The sequence below is a fragment of the Phycodurus eques genome, chromosome 1 (genome assembly GCF_024500275.1).
Source record: "Phycodurus eques isolate BA_2022a chromosome 1, UOR_Pequ_1.1, whole genome shotgun sequence".
NCBI lineage: Eukaryota > Metazoa > Chordata > Actinopteri > Syngnathiformes > Syngnathidae > Phycodurus > Phycodurus eques.
In genome coordinates, this window is record NC_084525.1 from 24,940,862 (window position 1) to 24,964,473 (window position 23,612).

The 23,612-nt window shown below is 41.8% G+C and overlaps 3 protein-coding genes and 1 long non-coding RNA gene across 4 annotated transcripts in view; 3 read left to right on the forward strand and 1 right to left on the reverse strand.

Moving 5' to 3' along the window:
* On the forward strand, positions 1-12,087 carry LOC133413998 (coagulation factor VII). The gene is made up of 8 exons (XM_061699001.1): positions 1-79; positions 168-281; positions 7,994-8,179; positions 8,249-8,607; positions 9,203-9,317; positions 9,562-9,758; positions 11,298-11,423; positions 11,491-12,087. The coding sequence occupies exons 1-8, from the start codon at positions 25-27 to the stop codon at positions 11,731-11,733; spliced, it is 1,395 nt and encodes a 464-aa protein (XP_061554985.1). The 5' UTR covers positions 1-24; the 3' UTR covers positions 11,734-12,087.
* A 2,797-nt stretch (positions 12,088-14,884) lies between these two features.
* clrn1 (clarin 1) lies at positions 14,885-21,829 on the forward strand. Its single transcript, XM_061684934.1, has 3 exons — positions 14,885-15,151; positions 18,818-18,997; positions 19,792-21,829. The coding sequence occupies exons 1-3, from the start codon at positions 14,893-14,895 to the stop codon at positions 20,055-20,057; spliced, it is 705 nt and encodes a 234-aa protein (XP_061540918.1). The 5' UTR covers positions 14,885-14,892; the 3' UTR covers positions 20,058-21,829.
* Positions 17,752-23,116, reverse strand: LOC133407033 (uncharacterized). Its single transcript, XR_009769144.1, has 4 exons — positions 20,735-23,116; positions 20,457-20,572; positions 19,713-20,003; positions 17,752-18,995 (listed from the first exon to the last, which is right to left on the reverse strand). It is a non-coding gene; the product is annotated as an uncharacterized LOC133407033 (long non-coding RNA).
* The window catches only part of LOC133406867 (zinc finger protein 335-like), a 35,093-nt gene continuing 34,265 nt past the window's right edge, over positions 22,785-23,612 (forward strand). The window contains exon 1 of the mRNA XM_061684924.1: positions 22,785-23,022. The gene's annotated coding sequence lies outside the window, so the exon portion shown is untranslated. The remainder of the gene's footprint in view (positions 23,023-23,612) is intronic.

Consider the following 23,612-nt stretch of genomic DNA (forward strand, 5'->3'; position numbering starts at 1 on the left):
CTTCTCTCATGATACTGCTATGATATGCTGCTGTATTCTGCTGTCGCTCCCCAGCTGGAGTTCTGGTTCCGATACACAAGTGAGTCCACCCCGACACAGGAAGTGATGACATGAAAAGGAAGCAATGATGTTCCCACCGCGGTAAACAGGAAGTTGTTCCTCCGCAGACTTGAATCCGTGTGCGACCAATCCATGCGTGAATAGTGGGAAGTGCATGCTGGAGCGAGGACACTTCCTGTGTCTGTGCCCACCCCGTTACCACGGCAGCACCTGCCACTTGGGTAACTCCGGCGAACCGTCGCCTCGCCTACATACCTCTTTCCACTAACACTAGTGTGGGTGTATGTGTGTTTGTGAGTGTACTAGGGATCGGACGATACAGGTAACCTTACCAACAGCTATGGTCCGTACCTCAGTTTTTGAGCGGGAATCATAAAATTTTCTGTGTGTGTTTTGTGCATTGACGGCCATATTCTCCATTCTGCTGTGTGCTTTTCTGACTGCGTGCATTATCCTATCCACACAAAGCTGTCATTCACGCACCCTCATGTCAGGTACGCACTCTGGGTGGGGCAATGTGGGCGTTCTCTGTCAAATTTGGATCTGCGCAGTATGCTCTTATTCTCCAGTGGACCTTTCCTCTTTCACACTTAAGAAAGTTTGCATGTTCTCCCTGTGCCTGCGTGGGTTTTCTCTGGGCACTCCAGTTTCCTCCCACATCCCAAAAACAAGCATGGTAGGTTAATTGACAACTCTAAACTGCCCATATGTGAGAATGTGAGTGCGAATGGTTGTTCCTGCCCGATGTTTGCTGGGATAGGCTTCAACACGCCCACGACCCTAGTGAGGAGAAGCGGCTCAGAAAATGGATGGATGGATGGGTGGATGACTGGTTAGCACATTTGCCTCACAGTTCTGAGGTCCTGGGTTTAAATCCAGCCTCTCTGTGTGGAGTTTGCATGTTCTGCCCGTGCCTGTGTGGGTTTTCGCCAGGTACTACGGTTTCCTCCCACATCCCAAAACATGCACGCAAGGTTAATTGAAGACTCTAAATTGCCCGTAGGTGTGAATGTGAGTGTGAATGGTTGGTTGTATGTGCCCTGTGATTGGCTGGCCATCAGTTCAGGGTGTACCCCGCCTCTTGCCCGAAGTCAGCTGAGTTGGGATCAGCACGCCCACGACACTAGTGAGGATAAGCGGTTAAGAGAATGGATGGCGAAAAATATTGGTGCCAGTAGACTTTTCTTCACATCTGTGATCAGCTTTTCCAATTCAAACATATTGTTGGTGGCTTTTGAGTTTTTTTTTTTTTTTTCAAGCACAGGGGCTCCCACTATTACAACTCGTCATGGAAATGGCGCAATGGTGAGTTAGATATTGAATCATATGTTTTTATTTGGTTCTGTGTCAGTCATTAAAACAATAAAGTGACTTGTCCAATCTGTGGCGCGAGGACGTTTGCAGGGCACCGCTGAACTGTAGAAAGGCAGACACACTCCTTTATGTATCGATGGACCTCCAAACATGCATTCAGTCATGCGAACAGTATTCTGATTAAATTACTTTTATTGAATTTATTTCATACATAATAAAAAAACACATGCTGTCCTTCAAAGTGCAAAGTGTTAGACAGAGTGGTGTGCATGTCTCACCAGTGAAAGCACATCTGCTATGAAAGGTATTTTCATATTTAAACTGCGGTATATATTTTCCAAATGGATTTCTATGACATTCAAAGTCTAATGAAAACTCCATGCTCCATGATTTACAGTCACCCTCAGACCTCAATGAGTCATTCCTTTTTGGTGGTTGGCACATCATACTATATTTCCAGGTTACGCACGGTAGGTGTGTCAGAAATCTGAGAAGACGAGAGAATGTGTGTAGCTGAAAGGTGCCAAGCACTTTAGTGATCAGAATTCTGGCTCTTTTTAGGGAACCGACTCTTTTGGATCGGCTTACTAAAAAGAGCTGAACGAACGGCTCTTCAGATTTTTGGTTACTTAAATTAATTTATTACGCAAAAGTAATGTAAAATCATGCAAACTAATGTAAAGAAAAACATGCATTATTTTTCCATTATATTACAAAGGTATGCCTTTATTTATTCACTCTACTTGGTGCTACAATAAAATAAAATAAAAAACAAGCATAACAACTAACAATTGAACTAATATTTTAAGCTTTACATTTTTTTCTTTTAAACAAATTTAAAGTGAAACAACAGAATCACTGCAAAACAGACAACACAACAAAATGTAAACTAAAATATGTAAAACAAAAACAAAAAATCTGCATTCAGATAATTTATTTGTAGTTAAGATTGGCAATGAGAAAGTAACTGTCATAGCTTTGATGATCTGCTCTGGTTTCTTCTGTCGCAAATTATTCGCTGTCCCCAGTTTTGGAGAAGGATCTCTTAGAAGGGACTGATATTGCAACAATATGCAACGGTGGCATTAGACACAGTGGAACCTTTATTAATATCAGGTTCAAATGCTTGTCTTTATTCTTCTAATTGCATGGATGGGTGCCTGTGCAGTTTGTTTGTGCAGCCAGCCCGATAAGTGATTTTTTTTTCCCCCCTTCAGACTTTACACTGCCTTTATATTGTCAATAAAGTTGAAATGTCTCCAGATTTGACTTCTTTTCCTGCTATGACTAATTTTCCCAACTATTCCTTACCAGCACGTTCGCATTTTCTCTTATGGCCCCTTGCTCTGTTTCTGTCTTACCCGTCTGTGTGCTGCTGGGTGTGCTCCCGCCCCTCCCCACCTCTTGTCCGCGCAGTCAGAGAGAGCGAGCGAGACGACGCCACAAACATTGACCAATCACGTGGGCTCTCTCTAAAGTGAACGAAGAGAGCGGCTTCCAATCATGAGCCGGCTCTCATCGTTCGCTTCAAAGGTTCCGGATCTTAGAGCTGTTTCGTTCGCGACCGACACATCAATAAGACACATAAAAAACAATTAAAAAAAAAGACTTGCACCCGAACAGGAAAATATGGTCTTTTTTTCTGCACTTCTCTTTACTGTAACTGTCGCGCCTTAGAGAAAATAATTTCTGCAGGTACAGATGTTGCCATTAGTCCCATGCTGTTTCTTTGCAATCTTGCTCAGAGATGGAAATGTTGAGTCATTCATTTTCTAGTGGAAATTGCCGGACGAAAGAAGATAAACTGCAGTATCAATGTCATCGCGCTAGTATCGATCTATATACCGCCCATATTGCTTGTGTTTCCCTAAAACTGCAGGACATGTTTCAAGCAAAGCTCGCAGACAATAAAATGTCAGCAATGTTCACTCCCTCGTTATTATATATAACGGTGAACCCAAAATTAATCCACACGTGAATTTAGAATGATGCCGGTGCTTCAAATTTTCATCTCTCAAATCATCCACTCGTGCTAGCGGTTTTAGGTTTTACCACGTCCGTGAGCTGCAACTTTCAAGCCGGGTACAGTCACAAGTGTCAATGGGTGAACACACAATTGGCATGCGCGCACGCAAAGCGTCAATGCGAAGTGAATTGCAAAACCGAGGAACAGCGGTCCATAAGAACATACTGAGTGTACCGAACAATCGAGTATCGTCCCATCCCTTACGTGTACACGTGCAAATCTGAACGTGTTAGCGTGTGTGCGCGCGCGTGAATACTTTGTGTGTGTGTGCTTATAGACTATATGGGTGTTTATTTGATTTCGGGCACTTTTGATTTTCGTTTCTGTCATCACCACCACACTGCACTATGTGATGACGTGACGGTAATGACATTTCAAAGTTTTTAGCTAACTGTGCTATCCTGGTAGTTAGCTTAAAATTGTCTTTTAACTGGCTAGTCCTGTACAACATTTTTATATGATTATCAAGATTTTACAGGAAAATCTTTAAACATTAACACTACAAGTCGTTTGGTAATGACATGCGATAAAAATATTACGTGACTTAAGGGTACAAATGAGGAAAAAACTTACTCTTCCAGTTATCAAAATGTCTGACTTCTCTCTGCCCTAGCATGTACTTGAGTGACAAGACAAAATAACACAGGGAATTAAAGAATCAGATTTTGAATAAACTTTATTGATCTGAAAATGGTCAATGTGGCGGTAATGACAGCAACTTTAAGGGACAGACATATTTTAGTAAAAATAAAAGACAAAATTTGAAATGTTTTGTATATATGATGAGAAATCATTAATTCTATTATATTTTAAGGAATTTATGATCAAAGTTACACCATTTTAGCATTTTTTAGTAGAATGATAGAGCTTCATATATCCAAACTCGGTGCTAGGGACAGGGTGAAAACTGTAAAATACCACCATAAAACTGCTCAAAATATACTAATATTAACATGAAACACTTATAATTAGGCATATGGCCACTGCTGGTTATTGAAAAAATCTATTCAAATAGGTTTTTTCTTAAAATTTTACATCAAGGACACAAAAAGGCCCATAATCAAATAAATACCCATATGTGTGTACAGATTTGTCAGTGTACATACTGTGTGTTTACATGCGTATATGTTCTTGTGTATCTGTACGTGTACACGCGTGTAAGTGAATGTGTGAGTACGTGCATGTATAAATGTAAGTGCGTGTGTATATACTAGTGGTGTGCAATGAGGGCCTTCAGAGCCTTCTCTCCTGGCCGAAACACTATCAAAACTACAATTAATTAAATTAATAATACTTATTATCATATAATACTAATATATATAATTATTTTTTTTCCCCCCAATAGTCATTTGTCTTAATTTCATAACATGTCTTGGCTGCTTTGCTCAGCTTCCAGTCGTGTAGAGAATTGTATATGTATAATTATTTCTTTTTTTGACCAATCAGATTTCAGCTTACATACACACACCGTTGAAATGCTCTAACCAGTCAGATTTTAGATTCACCACTCACGGAGGCTGAGTCAATAATAATAATAATAATAATTATAATTTTTCCTATCCTCTGATTGGTTCAGTGGTTCAGCTAATTGGTTCAGTGGTTCAGCTAAATAGTCCTCTGATTGGTTGAGCTGAAGATGTGCATGAGAATTGATTTACCCAAAGCGGATGATTTTTGACATGATTGACAATTTATTTTCTTTAAAAAAGAAAACCTTGAAATTTTGGGGCGTGGTCAATCAGCATATTATTGTCTGACCTGTTTTCAACCCGGAAAAGGATTTTGGGGCACTTTCAGAGCAGCATGTATGAGTTAGCTAACACAGACAGGCAGGAGAAAAGGAAGGACGTCTGCTGCGTCCCCATCAGGGATGGTGATTACGATATCTCCGGTGATTACGATATATTTTATTTCAAGTTTTAACGTTTTTGACATGTTATTAGATATAAATATTGATTGTGAACTGCTATATTGTATTTTATACACTACAATGACTACAGAGGTATAAAGATTATGAAGCAGGGGTATTCAACAAATATTTTAAAAGGTTCAGATAGAGAAAATTTCTTGAAGTAAAGGTCTGAAAGATCATTTAGTGTCTATTTTTTTGTGATATATATTTAAATAGCCTGCCTAGTCATCTACATCTGCTTTTAATCAATACTTCTGTCAAATCAAAGAACCTTCTGGCATTTATTATTGTCATGTAACACAGAACTAAACAAATAAATAAGACTCCTGATATGTTCAGTTGTGCTCATAAATTTACATACCCTGGCAGAATTTGTGAAATATTGTTTTTTAAAATATGACTGATGACTGAACATGGACCATCATTGTTTTTTTTATGGTTATTTTTTTTTTCAATGATTGTGCCTTTATGAAATGCCTGACAGTTTAATATGAATCCCATTAAAAATAAAATTAAACGTGTTTCACCTGGTCCTTCAAGTTTTCTTTAAAGAATTGTACGCATCTTACAAATTCTGCCCGGGTAATCAAACATATGAGAACAACTGTGTGTTCTTTCATTTACTAAATAAAAGTAGGGCTGCACATTTCAAAATAAGAGCAAGTAAATACAAATATAAAGTTAGACGTGTACAAATAAAGTGCTTTACTTCAGAAAAATAAAGTTGAGTTCCCCCTTTCTGTTTAGCATCTAAATTGACACAACAGTGAAGTCTTAAACAATTTTACATATAGTAATTTAACAAATCTTAACAACAGAGCAGTTTTATGTTTGTTGAAAACCTTTATGTTTTGTTTAAGAATGGTGTTTCTCTGTCTTTAACTAAACTTCCACTCTGAGTCTCTTTGTCTCTCTTCTGCTACAGTTCTCCTCATCTCTGCCTGGTCTGTGCGCAGTCAGTTATTACTGCCTGAGATCTGATTTGATTGGCTGAAGGGGGTGTCTGAACTCCCATGTGATTGGTCGGTACGGTTCGTCACTACCGTTACGCCTGTAATATGTTGCACCGCTTAAAATAGACGTACCCCGTATGTCTTTAATTATAACTCTTTTTTTGGCTATGGTCTGGGTCCGTATGGGACTGCTTCTGGGTCCGAACGCGACCCGCGGTCCGCCAGTTAGTGACCACTGCTATTAAAGCTACAAATTAAGTGTGTTTCTTGCTTTGGTAATAATGGCATTCATCCTCAAATATGGCCTCTGTCTATTCACCACTGTACGACAAGTGTCAGAATTTGGTCCGCATTGCTGGGAGTAAGTCTGATTCATTTCCGGTGAGGGTTGGACTCCGCCAAGGCTGCCCTTTGTCACTGATTTTGTTCCTAACCTTTATGGACAGAATTTCTAGGCGCAGCCAAGGCGTAGAGGGCGTCCGGTTTGGTTGCCTCAGTATTGCATCTCTGCTTTTCGGGGACGATGTGATTCTGTTGGCTTCATCAACGTGATCTCTAACTCTCACTGGAACGGTTCACAGCCGAGTGTGAAGCGGCTGGGATGAGAATCAGCACCTTCAAATCTGAGACCACGGACCTCAGTCAGAAAAGGGTAGAGTGCCCTCTCCAGATTGGGGATGAGATCCTGCCCCAAGTGGAGGAGTTCAAGTATCTCAGGTTCTTGTTCACGAGTGAGGGAAGAATGGAACGGGAGATCGACAGGCGGATCGGTGCAGCGTCTGCAGTGATGCAGACTTTGTATCGCTCCGTTGTGGTGAAGAAGGAGCTAAGCCGAAAGGCGACTCTCAAGGTTTACTGGTCGATCTACATTCCTACCGTCACCTATAAAAGAACAAGATCCCGGATACAAGCGGCCGAAATGAGTTTCCTCCATAGGGTGTCTGGACTCACCCTTAGAGATAGGGTGAGAAGCTCGGCCATCTGGGAGGGGCTCAGAGTAGAGCCGCTGCTCTTCCGCATTGAGAGGATCCAGATGAGTTGGCTCGGGCATCTGATTAAGATGCCTCCTGGACGCCTCCCTTGTGAGGTTTTCTGGGCATGTCCCTTCGGGAGGAGAACCCGGGGACGACCCAGGACACGCGAGAGAGACTATTTCTCCCGACTGGCCTGGGAACGCCTCGGGATACCCCCGGAAGAGCTGGATGAGGTGGCTGGGGAGAGGGAAGTCTGGGCTTCCCAGCTAAACCTACTGCTCCCGTGACCCGACCTTGGATAAGCGGAAGAAAATTGATGGATGGTTTCTGTCTATTCCTTCATGACACACACAGTTATACATGTGTAGCGTTTTATTTTTTTACATTATTTTTGCAATGTGATGGTGTTATTGAGAGGTGGATTAAGTCACTGGCCTAGGTCCCAAACTCACTGCCCACCACTGGTGTATATGTGTGTAAATGTGTAAGTGTATATTTGTGCCTGTAGCGGTATGAGGGGCCGTTAGAGACATAATTCAAGATTTGCTCTCAGACTTCACAAGCCATTCTGTCATGTGAATGAGAGTGTTTCACTGTTGTTTATGAGAGCATTTGACAAATGTTTATGAGCGGGGGGGGGAAAAAAATCAGTATTACGTATGAGAGCCTTTCAGTAGTGTGAATGAGAGCATCTGAATAGTAAGGGTGAGAGCTAATCCTGAATTATGTCCCAAACTGCCGGCGCATCATCTAGAAGTTTTGTCGTGCGGCTATAGAAACGGCGGCTGCCTGCAGTACTGCACAGACCTGCCAGGGGGCACTGGTGTTCAGTGTGGATGTGCTGAAGGTTTCCAGCTGGATTCTGATGGACAAAGCTGCTCCAAGACAGGTTCCGCCCACATCTGTGACATCATTTCCTGTGGCGAACATACAGACACACACACAAATAAAACACACAGTGATAGACAACACAAACACACGTACACACACACGTGCCCATAAAACTAAGTATGGTTTGTCTTCTGCACGCGCTCAGTGGCGTTTCCCTGCGGTGTCCAGCAGCCGGCAGCATTGCAGCGAGGACGTTCCCTCTTGAGGCTCTCTGATAATACCAACGACACTGTGGAAACTGACACCATCTTGGAGGATGCCAATTTCACCGCAGATATGGGCGCCTTCTTGGACGACACCATTGTCACCATGGAAACAGACGCTATCTTGGACGACACCAACGTCACCGTGGTAATGGATGACATCTTAGATGATGACCACGCCATCCGCTTCAATTGGACTCACAATGCCGACCAGCTACGCAACCCTCGCATTGTTGGGGGAGCCCTGGCGAGACCGGGAGGAAGTCCCTGGCAGGTGAGGTAACGTGCGGGATGGGAAAAGTTCAGTTTCCAGGATGGAAAGAGTTCTAGTTCAGGGATAGGAAGCCTTCCGTTTCCGGGATGGGAAGCATTCCATTTCAGAAATGGAAAGTGGTTTGGTTTGTGGGAGGGGAAACACGCCGTTTCTGTGGTGGAAAGAGTTCTGTTCCTAGGATGGGAAGCGTTCCGTTACAGGGATGATAAGAATTCAGTCCAGGATGGAAATAGTTCTGTTTCCAGGATGGGAAGCGTTCCGTTTCAGGAATGGGGAAGAGTTCTGTTTCTGGGATAGGAAGTGTTCCGTTTTCCGGTAGGGGATGCATTGTTTCACGGATGGGAAGTGTTCCGTTTCAGGCACTGGAAGAGTTCTGTTTTTGAGATTGGAAGCGTTCTGTTTTCCGTGATGGGAAGAGTTCTTTCCAGGATGCGCTCCACATTTGAATCATGACTTGTTTAATCCAAGTGAAGACTTGACTTGCTTGATTTCCACCACAGTAATTTAGGACTTGCTTGAAACTTGAAGGTTAAGACTTGACACTTCAGACTTGCACATATAATCTGTGACTTCCTCTCATCTGTGCTGCCTTCAGGTTCTCATCCGCCGTGCAGATGGTCACGGTTTCTGCGGAGGAACATTGGTGTCCGACCGCTGGGTGGTCTCAGCTGCGCACTGCTTCCAGCAAACTGCCCACCACGTCACCATAGGTCACTTGACACCCTCACGCTAATGTTAGCATGTATCATCAACACAAGCGGACACATCTGGCTGCCATGATCGACGACTGCACGTCTCCAGTGGTGCTAGCGTAATTTATCCACTGCTGCAGGATCAAATATGTTAGCCATAGGTTTACTATTAAGAATATGTTAGCCACAGGTTAGATATATTTGTGTTACCCACATGTTAGCTATAGTTAGGTTATATGTGTTGTGTCTGTTGTGTGTGCAGGCGACTACGACAAGCAGCGTCGTGATCCTGGCGAGCAAAGAATTTCGGTCGAGCAGGTTGTGCTTCATCCTCACTTCCATGAGTTCACTATGGACTCCGATGTGGCTCTGCTCTACCTGGCCCGGCCCATCGTCAGGGGGCCCACCGCCATCCCTGCTTGCCTGCCGGATCCCCACCTGTCAAAATACCTGCTCAAGGTCAGCCCACGTCAGCACGCTTAAAAAGGACTTATCGCATCCAGATGGCCTATATTTCACTAGTTTTCTTTATGTACGGAGCAGGAGACCAAATTCACTGCACAGTCGGTATGGACAAAGAAATGTACTAAAGTGGCAGTATTTACTCATATTTTATATATCGTCGCTGTTGGGTGGAATCCCCCCACCTCCAAAATGACAGCTTTTCATATAAAAAAAAACAAAAACTGACATCTTGCTTGAGTTTCAGAACACCACTTTGTTCAAGTTGGTATTATACATTATATTGCTATCATTTATCATTGCACACGGCCATCAACACAACGGCACCCAAAAATTATGTTCAATCGCTAATTTAATATGCTAAAAAAATAGCTAATTTATTACACTGTCATCAATTAAAATGGTACAAACATGGCACCAGCCAGCTATCCCATTAAAGTCTGCCGCAGTCACATGACACCACCACCATACAAAAAGCCTTTAACTTCACAAAAGCACACGCCTGTGTTACATTTTCTTTCCAAACTCTTTTTCAAAGATGAGCGATGCAAAAAATACAACTAGCTGACCAAACCCGTGTCTATAGGCGGAAATGAATCTGCACGCACTTACCTCATGCTCTGCCTTCCTTGTGCAACTAAGCATTACAGTGAACGATTTTAACAAAACAAGCCCACTGAAATGTATCTAACCTCACTCTTTTTAGTCGTTATTGTAAAAAAAAAAAAAAAAAGACATCCAGACTTTCAAAATAGGCGACAAATACGCTGCAGAACACCTACTAATTTAACGAGGAAGTATCCTGTGACATCAACAGGCTCACGCAGGTTTCAACCTAAATGTGGACGGGCCAAAATCTGGCAGAAAATCAAATATGTCATCAGTTGGCCTACAAATGCCTTCTAGCCAAGCACTAGCGCTCAGACCTAATTACCTCTTTACTGTCCCTGCCATCCCCCTTTCGCTCACAAGACGGTAGCAACCTCACTCTCCGACGCATTCATAAAAACACATCAGGAAGTAGGGCGTTCTCTTATCATGCTCCTTTCTTCTGCAATCAACTTCTGCCTAGTGCTCCTTCAATCCAACTATTTAAAACTAGACTCAAAACACATCTCTTCCCAAAACATTTTGACTTTGAATGAGGGCCTCTGTAACTGGGGCCACCTTATGATCGCGGCTTTTGCCTTAAGTTTCACCCTTATATCTATTTGTTTCTTGTGATGCTCAGATATTGTACAGTATTTGTAAACTAATATTGTTGATGCAGCTGTGTGTACTTGTTTTTAGTATTACTAAGTGCATTTGGACTTCTCAGTGTGATTTTGCACTGTAAAAAAAATAACTTGAAACTAATTAAATAAATTAAAATAAACTACTTTACCTTAGTCAAAACACTTAACTTTAATGTTAATCTTTTGACCTCTATACTGCAGTGAACCCCCATTTGTAATGGGGATACGTTATCAAACCCACTCGTGATATCGAGACCATATAAAATGTATAATTCTCTTTTTGTTTTTTCTGTCTCTTCAGGAGGACAACCGGGGCCTGGTGACAGGATGGGGGGCCACCCAGTACCTGCGCCGATCCTCCCGATTCCTCAGGAAGGTGGCGCTCCCGGTGGTCAAACACCGCACCTGCACACAGTCTACGGAGCAGGTGAGCGTTAGCGTCACACTCTCATTGTTAACACCATGCTAATAGCGTGTCGCCACCTACCCTGCAGGTGATCACAGACAACATGTTCTGCGCAGGCTACGTGGATGCCGGCATGGACGCTTGCAGCGGGGACAGCGGCGGTCCCTTCGTGGTCCACTACCGGGGAACCTGGTACCTGACGGGCGTGGTCAGTTGGGGTGAGGGCTGCGCTGCCAGCGGCAAATATGGCGTGTTCGCACGTCTTGGAAACTTTCTGACCTGGATTAGGACCACAATGGACAGGGTGGACCGGAATGCAACGCGCAGTTGAGCCTTCTCTTCTTTTAATGGATGGATGGAAGAAGTGGGCCAGGTCAAGTGTGGATGTGTGTACAGTGAACTACCTATTGCAGTATTTTAGTAATTTTTATATGACTGTAATTACAGTAACAGGGTTGCGAATCAATGTGAATGTTAACGTTTTTGCTCAAGCGTACATGCTAGCTTTGTTAGCTGCTATGTTAACTAGTCAAGAACAAACTTAGTTGCAACATGTAATATATATATTATGTAATATAAAAAAATTCTAAAATTTTGAGGCCAATGTCCTAACCACTCATTCACTGTGCAATTAAAAAAAAAAAAAAAGGTTTGATATTAGTAGGCTCTGTCTTTTCTGATCATGATTAACATGGCTGCATTGTTTTGAGAGACACTCAATTATGGCTGAACATATTGAAAAGATTGAAAAAAAAGTTGAAGACTTACCTTAGGTCTACCCATGGTCAGAGCAATTCGCTTGATGACTTCATTTATGCTGAGTCGTGTAACTCACTTTTTTCTCTTCCTCTATGGCTCAAATGGTTTCAGTATGTTGAGAGAAACCTGCAGAGCACAATTACCACTATTTAAAATGTATGTGCTAAAACAAAATGTTTTAACAATTACAATCATACCAACAAAAGGCTGAAAGGGGCCCCCGGAGGATGGTTGACATCAGCCCATATCAATTTTAAAAAGTACTGCTTTAACAGTGCAACGACCGCATGTGGCTGTAAGCGGGCTTGCGGGCTAGTAGTAGTGTTGTATCGTTCGAGAACGAGTCGTTCCAACGAATGAATCTTTTAAGTGGACGTACTCAACTGAATCACTGTACGAAGTGATTCATTCTATGACCTTGGTCGCCACTGTGAGCGAGTCGGCTTGGTTTTAGTTATTCTTGCCAAAGAATATTATTATTGTTCTTTTTATGAATTTGGTTAAAAAGAAGCCAAGAGGGCCTCGCAGTGCTAGATATACAAGTCACGACATTCAGAAATATTAGATACCCTATCAAAAATGGTTTGCTTATCCATCATTAAAGAGAGCTTTTGGCAGATGAAAGTAAAGACAAGAAGGAGAGAACAGCTGTATTTAGTGCTCAGGACAAGTACGGCCTTGAGTACAAAAACTATCTGGTTAAGCTAATGATGGTGCTTCAGTACTGAATGGCAAGCACTCAGCTGTTCAAGCTCGTAGTAAACAGGTGGCGAATCAGCCCTTTTACGTTCGTTGTAATGCCCATTCCCTTAATTTTGTTCTTATTGACACAATCAAAGCCGTACCAGAAAATGAATGCTTCTTTGTAATTTTGCAAAGACTGTATTCATTTTTGTCTCACACCATATGTTCACACCAAATTGCTTTCCATAAAAAAAGGTAATGTATGACAGTGCACCCAGAGAACTTGAAAGACTGAGTAAAACCAGGTGGGCACGCCAACACGTGGCATGCCGTACAGTACTTGACAGACTACCTGTGTCCTTGAATAAATAACGGCAGGAAACAGCACCGATAGAAGTGTTGATGCACAGCCTGCTCGCTCAAATTGACCCGAATTTTTTAGACTTCTGTTCACATGTAATAAGGTTTTTAGTGATGCAATATGTTTCTCTGACGTGCTTCAGTCTGCTGTCACTCTAGCTGAAGCCCTTGTGCAGTGTTTTCAGGATTACAGAGGAGAATCCTTTTTGATGAGCTCTGGAAAGAAGTGTTGAATACTGCTGAACATTCGAATGTCAAGACAGAACCATCTTCAAAGAGTAAGTGGAGGCTAAATGCAAAGCAGAGCGTGAGGCTAAATGAGTGTCGTGTTATTGCTGAGCTAAAAATATGGGATGCCAGAATGGAAGGAATACAGAAGGTTGAAAATCCTGTATTTAGTAAATGGTAAGCTTGTTACCTTGATTGGAAGAAGCACATTCAATGTGTTTGCCAGATGTTTTTCCAAGCAGAGTTCCCCATATTGCGAGCCATTTTGGAGCATTTTGACTGATCCTTCGAGACCCACAGAATATTGGGTTCCTTAACAATATAAGCACTGAAACCTACCAAAAGAAAGTTGATTATTTTCTTGATTCAGAAAAAAGTATATTTCTAGCTTTTTCCCTTCTTCAGTAATCAGCAGCAGAACATAGGTTTGTTTCACCAAAAACACCAGTTTCTGAGTAAAAAGCAGAGAAAACAAGCTTTTTTGTGAATAGAAACATGACAAGCACAAAAACGATTGACGCTAATATATTTGGCTTTTGTGTACTATAAAATAATAAATAAATAACAAAAACAAAACTTACAAAGGCCTTTTGTTGGCAAAATTATCATTTAGTTACAGATATACAACTAAGAAATGCACCGTCGTGGATATAGTTGAATGTCACCAGCTGTTCGCCATTTTCTCTCATGTTTATACCATACATATACATACTGTGTTTGAGTGTGAGGTGCCTAAAGTTGCCCAACTTTCAATGTGTTGTAATTTCTCACCCTCATAATCGATGTGACAAGCCGAGATTGATTGCGTAATCTCTACCTTCTACTCAAAAACTGTGCCACGCTCCCAATTTGTTATTCGTTACAGTGGTTTACAAAGGAGAATTTCACATACAAGCTGGGCAAGACCCTCTTCCATCAAAAATCTACGTTAAGAATATATATGTTGGTGGCAAGTGTGAATGATTGTTTGTCTGTATGTGCCCTGCGATTGGCTGGCGACCAGTTCAGGGTGTACCCCGCCTCTCGCCCTGACTCAGCTGAGGTAGGCACCGGCACACCCGTGACCCGGGTCAGGATAAGCTGTATGGAAAATGGATGGAAGTTGGTGGCAGTAAATGGTTAGATTCCAAATAATATCAATGTCCGTGGCAGTGAATGAGTTAATTATTCCTGATTTGATAGATGCCTATTGTAGCCACCAGGGAGGCCAAAGGTTTTCCTCCAAGGGCTGCATTCAGAAAGTATCAAATTCATCTTCATTTTAGGAATTAGACACCCTAAAACCAATCTATCAACCAGTTATAATGATGTTTTGATGTACCGGTATATTGTAGTTATTTATGTGGCACCACGAAGTGACCGCCCACTGACTATTCTCTGGCTCCGCCCCTGGTACCTAGGTCGCCATGGAGACGGGGGGCGGGGGTGGGGTGGGGTCGCAGTGGCAGCCAGGTCGGCCATGGCAGCGGCGCGGCGACACAAGCGTCTGCTGCTGAGCTTCGGTGGGACTGTGGCGGCGGGCTGCGCGTTGGCGGCCGCGGTGTGCGCCGCACTTCCTCGCTGGTTGGACGGCTTGGTCCTCTGCAGAACTGGAGCAGAACTCGTCAACGCCACGGGGAGCGAGCTCGACAAGTTCGTGGGGCGCCTCGCCTATGGACTCTTCCACGGAGAGAGAGTCAAGACCTGCGGCTTGGGCGGAAGGACCTCACGATTCTCAAGTAATATACGTAGATAAGTACTACTTACTCATGTCGACATATACAGTATGGTCATTCCAGAATTGGACTTTTTTTTTGTGCCCTTCAAATAACATTTTGAGATAATCCGTGCACCAAATCCCAAAACATGCACTTGTTACGTAAATTTTAGGCAAAATGCAACAGTAGTAAAAGTGATTCTTAAATATGAATTCAAATATAAAGTGTAAAGTATCAAATATAACAGATGACATCAGTTTTAAATCAGCTTTTTAGTATGATTTTGTTGCTGTCTTGTAATTGTTAAAACATGTTGCTTTACTCATGAAATTTGAACTAGTATAAATTTTCTCTCAACCAGGGCTCCACACTAACTTTTGCACTGGTAGCACTGGCACATGATTTGGTCGCACCTTTTTTGGGGAGGTACAGCATGGCCATGCATACTGACGAATAGTTAATTCTGAATTTGGCATACCGTACCTTTATGAAGTAAAAGTTGACAGTGATTTTTTTTTTTTGGGGGGGGGGGGGGGCAAGGACTTTGTCTACAACAAGCAGTGGCTGACAACAGCGGTCAATTATTTTATACACAGGGTGAATTCATATTTGAAAGTATGGCTAAAGTATCATGAATTGTAAACAGAATGCCTACCTGATCAACGCTAGTCATACATGATGAAACTTAATTGTCTCGAATGCCAAATCAACTGTGAAAACTTCATGCCAGTTGCAAAATATGCTTTATTTGAACATTTGTGTATGAACTCAATTACATTAATAAAAATAATGCTCTGAACTGCACATGAAATTCACATTTAAACAACAGAAGTCGTTGTAAACGAGCCATTTTGTGGATTTTCATGTTGGTCACCAAGTTGACCACTAGGTGTCACCACTGTACCTGGTCATGTGCCTATTTAAGTAGGAAGTGCTCATTAGTTTAGAGGTGCACGTAGACAGGGAGCGCACCCAGCTTTTAATGCCATGTGGCACTTGAAAGATCACGAACGGCGAGAGTGAGAAATAAAGATGCATAAAAGCGGCAACGGACAACGTTTCATGAAATTGAAAACGCGCGTCAAACACTGCCTTTCTACGATAACTCAGCGGCTTTAAGTTGTTAGCCACTACAGTCGTATTATTGGGATTTCCCTATAGTGCATACACTATAAAAAGGTTTTTATTTCTGAGGGGAAAAAAACGCATTTTTTTTTTTGGCTCGCCGCACGCTGTAAAGAATTAGGTGATGGTTCAAAGTTAAAAAAAAAACAAAAACTGAACTTTTTTTTTATAGCGTTTTTTTCTCAACCAGTTAGCTAAGCAGCTAACAAAGCTAGCATGCAGGGCTACTCGAGCAAAAACAACATTAGCATTGATCTTCAACCATGTTACTGCAATTTTGTGTTGACACTATTGAATATTTTACAATTGAATAGATTATTCTATCAAATAATCAGATAAAAATGTATGATGCATTAGTTTATTGCAAGATCTTTTCTTCCATCCATCCATCCATCCATCCACTTTCTGAGCCGCGTCTCTTCACCAGGGTCGCGGGCGTGCTGGAGCCAAAATGGGGAAACTTGCATATATTTGTAGGACTTTAACTTTTTTCAGTTGAACTACTGAAATCCACCATATCCTAATTGACTGTGATGCACCCGTACATATACTGTATAATTGCATATACATGTCCAGTACGTGTGTACTGTATACAGTCAGTCTATGCATGTGTGTGTATTTCAGTGTTAAACACGTCACTGATTAAGTTTCACATCATCAATAATAAAAGACAGCATCGGCTTCAATTATTCAAAAACTTCTCAAAACTAACACATCAATACCATTTATACACAACGTGTTTGTAATGTATACACTATCGAGACTATTGTGATAAACAGTGTAGGAAATGGATTCAAGTTAATGTCATCGCCATATTTTTACCTGTAAACATATTTTCTTTGTTTAGAAGAAGCTTATTGTTTTGTTGTGCTGTCTGCACACTTTACAAGAGGACAACTTTAGACACGTGGACACACGATGGGACAGTTTGACGAGGGACAAGTGTTTATTTTCTCGAGTTATATGAGAGCAGTGATCCATTTCTAACAAGTTCTCAATGACCTTTCAGCTTTCTGCCTCAGTGCTTCACCACCAGTGTTGGGAAGATTACTTTGGAAAGGTAGCTGGTTGCAGTTACAAGCTACTCTGTTGGAAATGTAATAGTAGTGTAACATTTAACTTTCTCAAAGTAGTATAACTAATTACATTTGATTACATTTGGACTACTGTTCTTAATTTTTAATGAATGCATTCACAGTACCCTTGGATGTTTCCTTAAAAAATAGTGGATTAAACCCTTAGATCATTATTTTGGAATGATCTAAATATATTCTCTTTACCTAAATAACAAACTGATAAAAACATGATGAAATGTAAATACGTTTGTGTTTGTTGCATTATATGTTTAAAGCATGTGGAAAACCACCATACCATACCATGTTGACCTAATGACAAATGTGCACAATTTAAACAATTTCGGGTCCCAGGATTCAGTTTATGGGTGCTCCAGCACCCCTAAAAATGAGCTAGAGGCACCTATGCCAGTCAGCAAGCGATTCAGTTGCAGCTTGGCTTTAATATTATCACATTTACATGACACAACAACTAACTTCTCTTAATCCAATTCAAAGAGGACAGACATACTTTCTGACCACCAGAATCATTCCCTACAGCTAGAAAAAAAATAAAAATAAAAAATAACTCCAACCTAACAACATAAACAGTGCCCAACGATTAAATGCAGCAAAATGAAGACTGGTAATGATAATAGTATATTAAGAAATCTGATTTATGGACGACTGGTTAGAGCGTCCGCCTCACAGTTCTGAGGACTGGGGTTCAATCGCCGGCCCCGCCTATGTGGAGTTTGCATCTTCTCCCCGTGCCTGCGTGGGTTTTCTCTGGGCACTCTGGTTTCCTACCACATCCCAAAAACATGCATCGTAGCTTAATTGACAACTCTAAATTGCCCGTAGATGTGAATGTGAGTGCAAATGGTTGTTTGTTTATATGTGCCTTGCGATTGGCTGGCAACCAGTTCAGGGTGTACCCCGCCTCCTGCCCGATGATAGCTGGGATAGGCTCCAGCACGCCCGCGACCCTCGTGAGGAGAAGCGGCTCAGAAAATGGATGGATGGATGCCTTATATCCTGGTTTAAGACGGGCACTATCGGTATCAGAAACTATTTTTGAGGCAGATGAGGTGATGGGGGGTTGCTGTATTTTTGTTGTTCAAATATTACGTTACAACCAAGTACCGTATTGTGGTTTAACATTTCTCGGTTGTTTGAAATTTACAGTTTAAATAAATAATTCTGGGATCAAATTTTAGGGGTGCTGGGATTAATTTTTGGGGTTGCTTCAGCACTCCCCAAAATGGGCTAGAAACTCCCATGGATTATAATTATAGATTTCGTAATTAGATTACATAATCTTGTTGCATGTACATTAGTTATACTCCCCAGCTCTGTTCACCACTCACTAAACTACTTTGGCCTCAATACTAATCTTCTCACTCGTGTGTCTACGTGTCCTCAATTTTGTCCTCACTGGTTAAATGTCTTCACAGTGTCTTCAAATGTCCTCGTCATGTGCGTTAAATTGTGTAATTTTGTGTGTCAGTCTTTTCAGAGTTGTTGGACGCCATCCCAGCAGGTCTGCATGTGACCATCATCTTCTTCTGTGGCGCGTTGATCGTCTTCTCGTCCGTGTCGAGCGGCTTCTTCTTCTTCAACGCCTTCGGACGTCCTTATGAGACGGTGCACGGCCCTATGGGACTTTACTTGTGGACGGCCATCTGCTGTGAGCATTTAGGATGATTATTATTCGGAATCAAGTTCCCCCCCCCAAAAAAACTTTCAAAGTTTTTATTGTTCATAATAAAATAATAGTGAAATTAACAGTTTTACCTATACATTTATAAATGTTATTTTATCAACTAATACATAGTAAATTCCTATATTGTAAATAAGAAAGTGGAACATTTTTTAAAAAGAATTTTACATAAACATTTAATATTTTTTAAATCTTATTTTCTGTTAAAATATGTTAATTTATATTTTTTGATAATAAATAAAAAATATTACAAAACAATTTACATATTTGATATATTTTAGTGAATAATTGGTTCATTGATTATTAAGTCATTACAAGTAATTGAGTAATTACAATAGCACACTTCAAACGCGAGAATTAATTATTATTGTATTTTTAAAATCAACAATTTTACAGTTTACATCCACGACTGTTCCTTATTTACCTCATCAACTAGTGGCCTGGCCCATTAGTATTTTTACAATTTAAAATGAAATGCGTCAGCAAAAACTGAAAACATGAAATTCGGTAGGCGTCTCTCATGAGTCGACCCACATAAAAGTCTCAAGAAGCCATGCTTCGAAAGACACAGGTCTGCCGAGTTGGTTTGAAGGGGGCATTTTTGGTTCATTCTGGCCGTTTCTACTCCTAGGCATTCTTCAGAGACAAAATGGGCACTTGGCAACAATAAATGTGGTATTACCTGTATTCGTATGTCCTGCGGCACACAAGCGCAGTGGTAGGGAAGTTGTCAATCATCTGTGGACTCCGCCTCCTGGCAGGTGCGTGCAGCTTCCTGGTTGTGGTTCTGTTCGTGTCCGAAGTGAAAGTCGAGCGCCTGTCGGAGCGCATCGCCAACTTCGAGGAGGTCACCTTTGTGTTCCAGACGCACGACGAGCGCTACGACGTCTGCTTCTGGATCCTCCTCCTGGTCTTCTTCCTGCACGTACTCAACGTGGCGGTGATCCGACTAGCGGGGATGAACCTCCCGGTCCTGCGGGGGAAAGACTCGGACCTGAGCGGTGGTGCCGCCGACCTCATGTACTGAATTGCAGTTTACTTCTTAACACGTCACAGCTAGCTAGCTACCAAGCATCGTTGTGAGCAAGTCATCAGAAAGTGTTACAGTGGAACCTTGATTTACAAGCTTATTTCGTTCGGTGACTAAGCTCATAACTCAATTTACTTATATTTCCAATCAGTATTCCCCATTGAAATGCCATTAATCTGTTCAAGCCCCCAAAATAACACCACCCTTTTTTTTGTTGCAGGCTTTTATAAAGAACAATCGAACTTATTGTATAAAGAACACTAATAAAAAAGAATGGGGGGAAAAATAAGCTTTCGTGTTGTATGTGTGCCTTTAAGGGGTGTGGCCTAGTGAGGGACAGCAGGAACATGGCAGGTTAGCCTTCATGTGAGTTTCTGGACATGACTTTTGGCTTACTGTGGCTCCTTGCGAGTGTTCTCTGTTGTCAGTTTGACTGCTTGTCCCGTACAGTAAATTCAAAGGGCATCAGCGACTGAGGCTCCCTTGCACACTTCACTCGAGCAGTGGCGTATCTGGTGGAAATCAGTATAGTACATGCATATCGTAGAACTATCATACTCCTACTGCTTCGCCAAGTCCACTACATGCAAAACATTGTTATTCTGTCATTTCAAACTGTAATTCAATAAAATAATTGACATTAAAAAAAAAAAAATAAAACGCTCCCAGAGTACCTTAGCCAATGATTCGGCAGCTAGGCTGGACCAAGTTCCCGACTGAGGGAACCACTTGATGCGGCAGCTGAAGCATTGATATTGACTGGTGAACAATACGTTGTTTGTCGATATTTACCCTGACATTGACTGGTGACCAGTTTGTTTGTCTATAAGACTCTGCAGGCCAATTCTAGGATCAGCAGTTTAGGGGTGCTGGGAATCATTTTATGGACGCTTATGTGGCATAAGTGGTCTATGCGGTTGTTTAGGGCCACAACCGATTGGGAGGAGGGGGGTATACAGTATATACAAATTATATACATATACGAATTATATAGGTATGTTATGTCCAGTGGCATCTTAATGCCTATATGAGGGGGGCTTCAGTGTATCAGTCACCATTTCCTCAACATTTTCAACATGTTGACCATAACAAGTACTCTTCATTTTTACAGCTAAACTGACTTGCTTGGCTAATGAGATGCCGCCAAAACATTTGGCCAATCACGGTGGAGATTGTTTGATTGACATTAACGTGACAATCACAGCCAAGTATGACGTGCTTACCGGCTGCCTTGCACTTGATTTAGTTTTAATTTGTGGGAAAGGTAAGAATTCAACTAATTTTTCGAATGTACAGCACAATAACATCAGATAATCGAAACCAGAGGTCACGCAACATTACGGACCTTTCGGTAGGGATGAACCGTACTGACCAATCACATGCGAGTTCAGCCAAAATTCCCATAAACTCACTCCTAAACCTTGTTGAAAGCCTTTCCACAAGTTGAAGCTGTTACAGCTGTAAAGGGTAGACCAACATCATATTAAAACCATATGGATTTATAATGGGCTATCACTAAAAAAACATGAGTCAAGGCAGGTGAGCGAATACTTTGTGCAATATAGTGTACATTTCACAAATTCTGCCAGGGTATGTAAACTTATGAGCACAACTGTACATACATACATGTTTCTTGATTTCTGTGTTACTTGACAATGATAAATGCCAAAAGGTTTTAGGATTTCACAGTGGTATTGATTACAGGCAGATGTTGAGATATAACAACTTGTTTACTTAAATATCACAATAAATGGACACTAAATGATCATCCTGCCCTTTGATCCAATAAATGTTCTCAATCTGGACCTTTTAAAATGTTAGTTGACTACCCCTGATCTAAACATTATATCCCGAAATGCAATTGATGCTGACAAAGACCACGCACATCATTATTTTTGACTGCTTCTTTCGCTTGTTTGAGGCGGACTTTCAGTGGAGAAAAAAACGTAATATAATATTTTCGGTCAAAACACTAACAAATAGAGGTGCCAGAGTGCCCACAACATGTGAGCAACAACCGCAAAATGGTCATTGGACGGTGGAGTCCAATATCTGTGGAAAGAATAAATACAAATGTGGGTCCCCCGTTGACAATCGTTATTTCTTTGACCGAAAACTAAGAGTTTTTCATACCACTATTTGGGGCCACATATGAAATCTTGTTGAGGGCCAGCCAAAACCCTGCTTCAGCAGCCCTAAAAATGGACAAGAAACGCAAATGCTTTGGAGCAGGCCATTGTTGGGGCAATTTCCCACATTTTAGGGGTGATCAGATCGATTTTAGAGGTGCTTCAGCACCCCCAAAAATGTGCTAGAAACGTCTATGGTCGCTCATGGCTGGCGACCAGTCCAATGTTTAAATATGTGCTCTGACATTGGCTGGCGACCAGTCCAGCGTGTCCACGACTTTAATGAGGACAAGCGGATGTGTATGGATACAGTACTTTTGTGTCCAAACTATAAAGACACCGTCGCCTTAGTCCACAAAACAATGAAATTATATTGACAAAACAGAAGCTGCAAATTCAAACATTGGGTCACATCAACGACAGCTTCAGAAGTTTTCGCTTCATTTTCTAAAATTAGATTTGTGCGACGTCTGCTCCTCTGGTGAACGTCTGCAAAACGGCACATATTCCTCCGCGCGAACCGTCGTGATGCGCCTTGCACTAAAGAAATAGTCTGCTCGTTTATGAGAAATAACACATTAACTAACCATAAAATGCTAACAAAACAGTCCGACTCCGAGTAAGCAACAATCGCCAGAATTAGTTAGCGCGCCGGTGTCGCAGATACTGATCGGTTTGACCAAAGACAATAAATAAGACCCGGCCACACGAACAGGAAGCGAGGAGATTCTCATGGCGCCCGACTAGAATGAAGCTACATTTTCCTCTAACCAATGCCTGTGCTATTTAGCGCCGCTACGTTTAAGGACACGTATCTACTCGGCAAATACACGGTAAGAAAAAAACAGGGAGATTCGCTAGCTAGGTTAGGTATTTTAATTTTGTTCAGGGAGAGCGTTTGGGCGGTCTGGCGCAGCTTGAGGCCCTCCAGGTCCCCAGTTGAGCTTCAGAGAATGCCTGACGTAAAAGACGACGTTCGCCTGTTGGAAAATGGCGACGCGGCACAGGCAGGATCAAGGGCAGCTAGGCCATAAGCTACTGCATGCTAAAGAACATCAGTTCACTTGTCCGCATTTGGACCTTGTTGCGACCCAAATGTGGACTTTGAAAAGTCCGTAAAATATGAACAGTTGCGTTCATACCCGACAGCCTTTAAATGTAGTTGGTCATTACTGTGTAATGTAAGGTTTCAGTTCAGAGTAGGTAAAAGACAAGAGAGGCGAAACACGTTTGGGTCCAATGTGTCGTTAAACCCCCAACGACAACAATGTCCATGATGCTTACATTATCGCTAAACTGCGGTGTTAAACGTACTTTAACTTATTAGCTTAGTAGTTCTCAAACATTTTACACAAAGTGCCACCTAAAATAGTACTTATCCCTCCAAGTGCCACCATTACGACCAACGTTAAAGTTAAAGTGC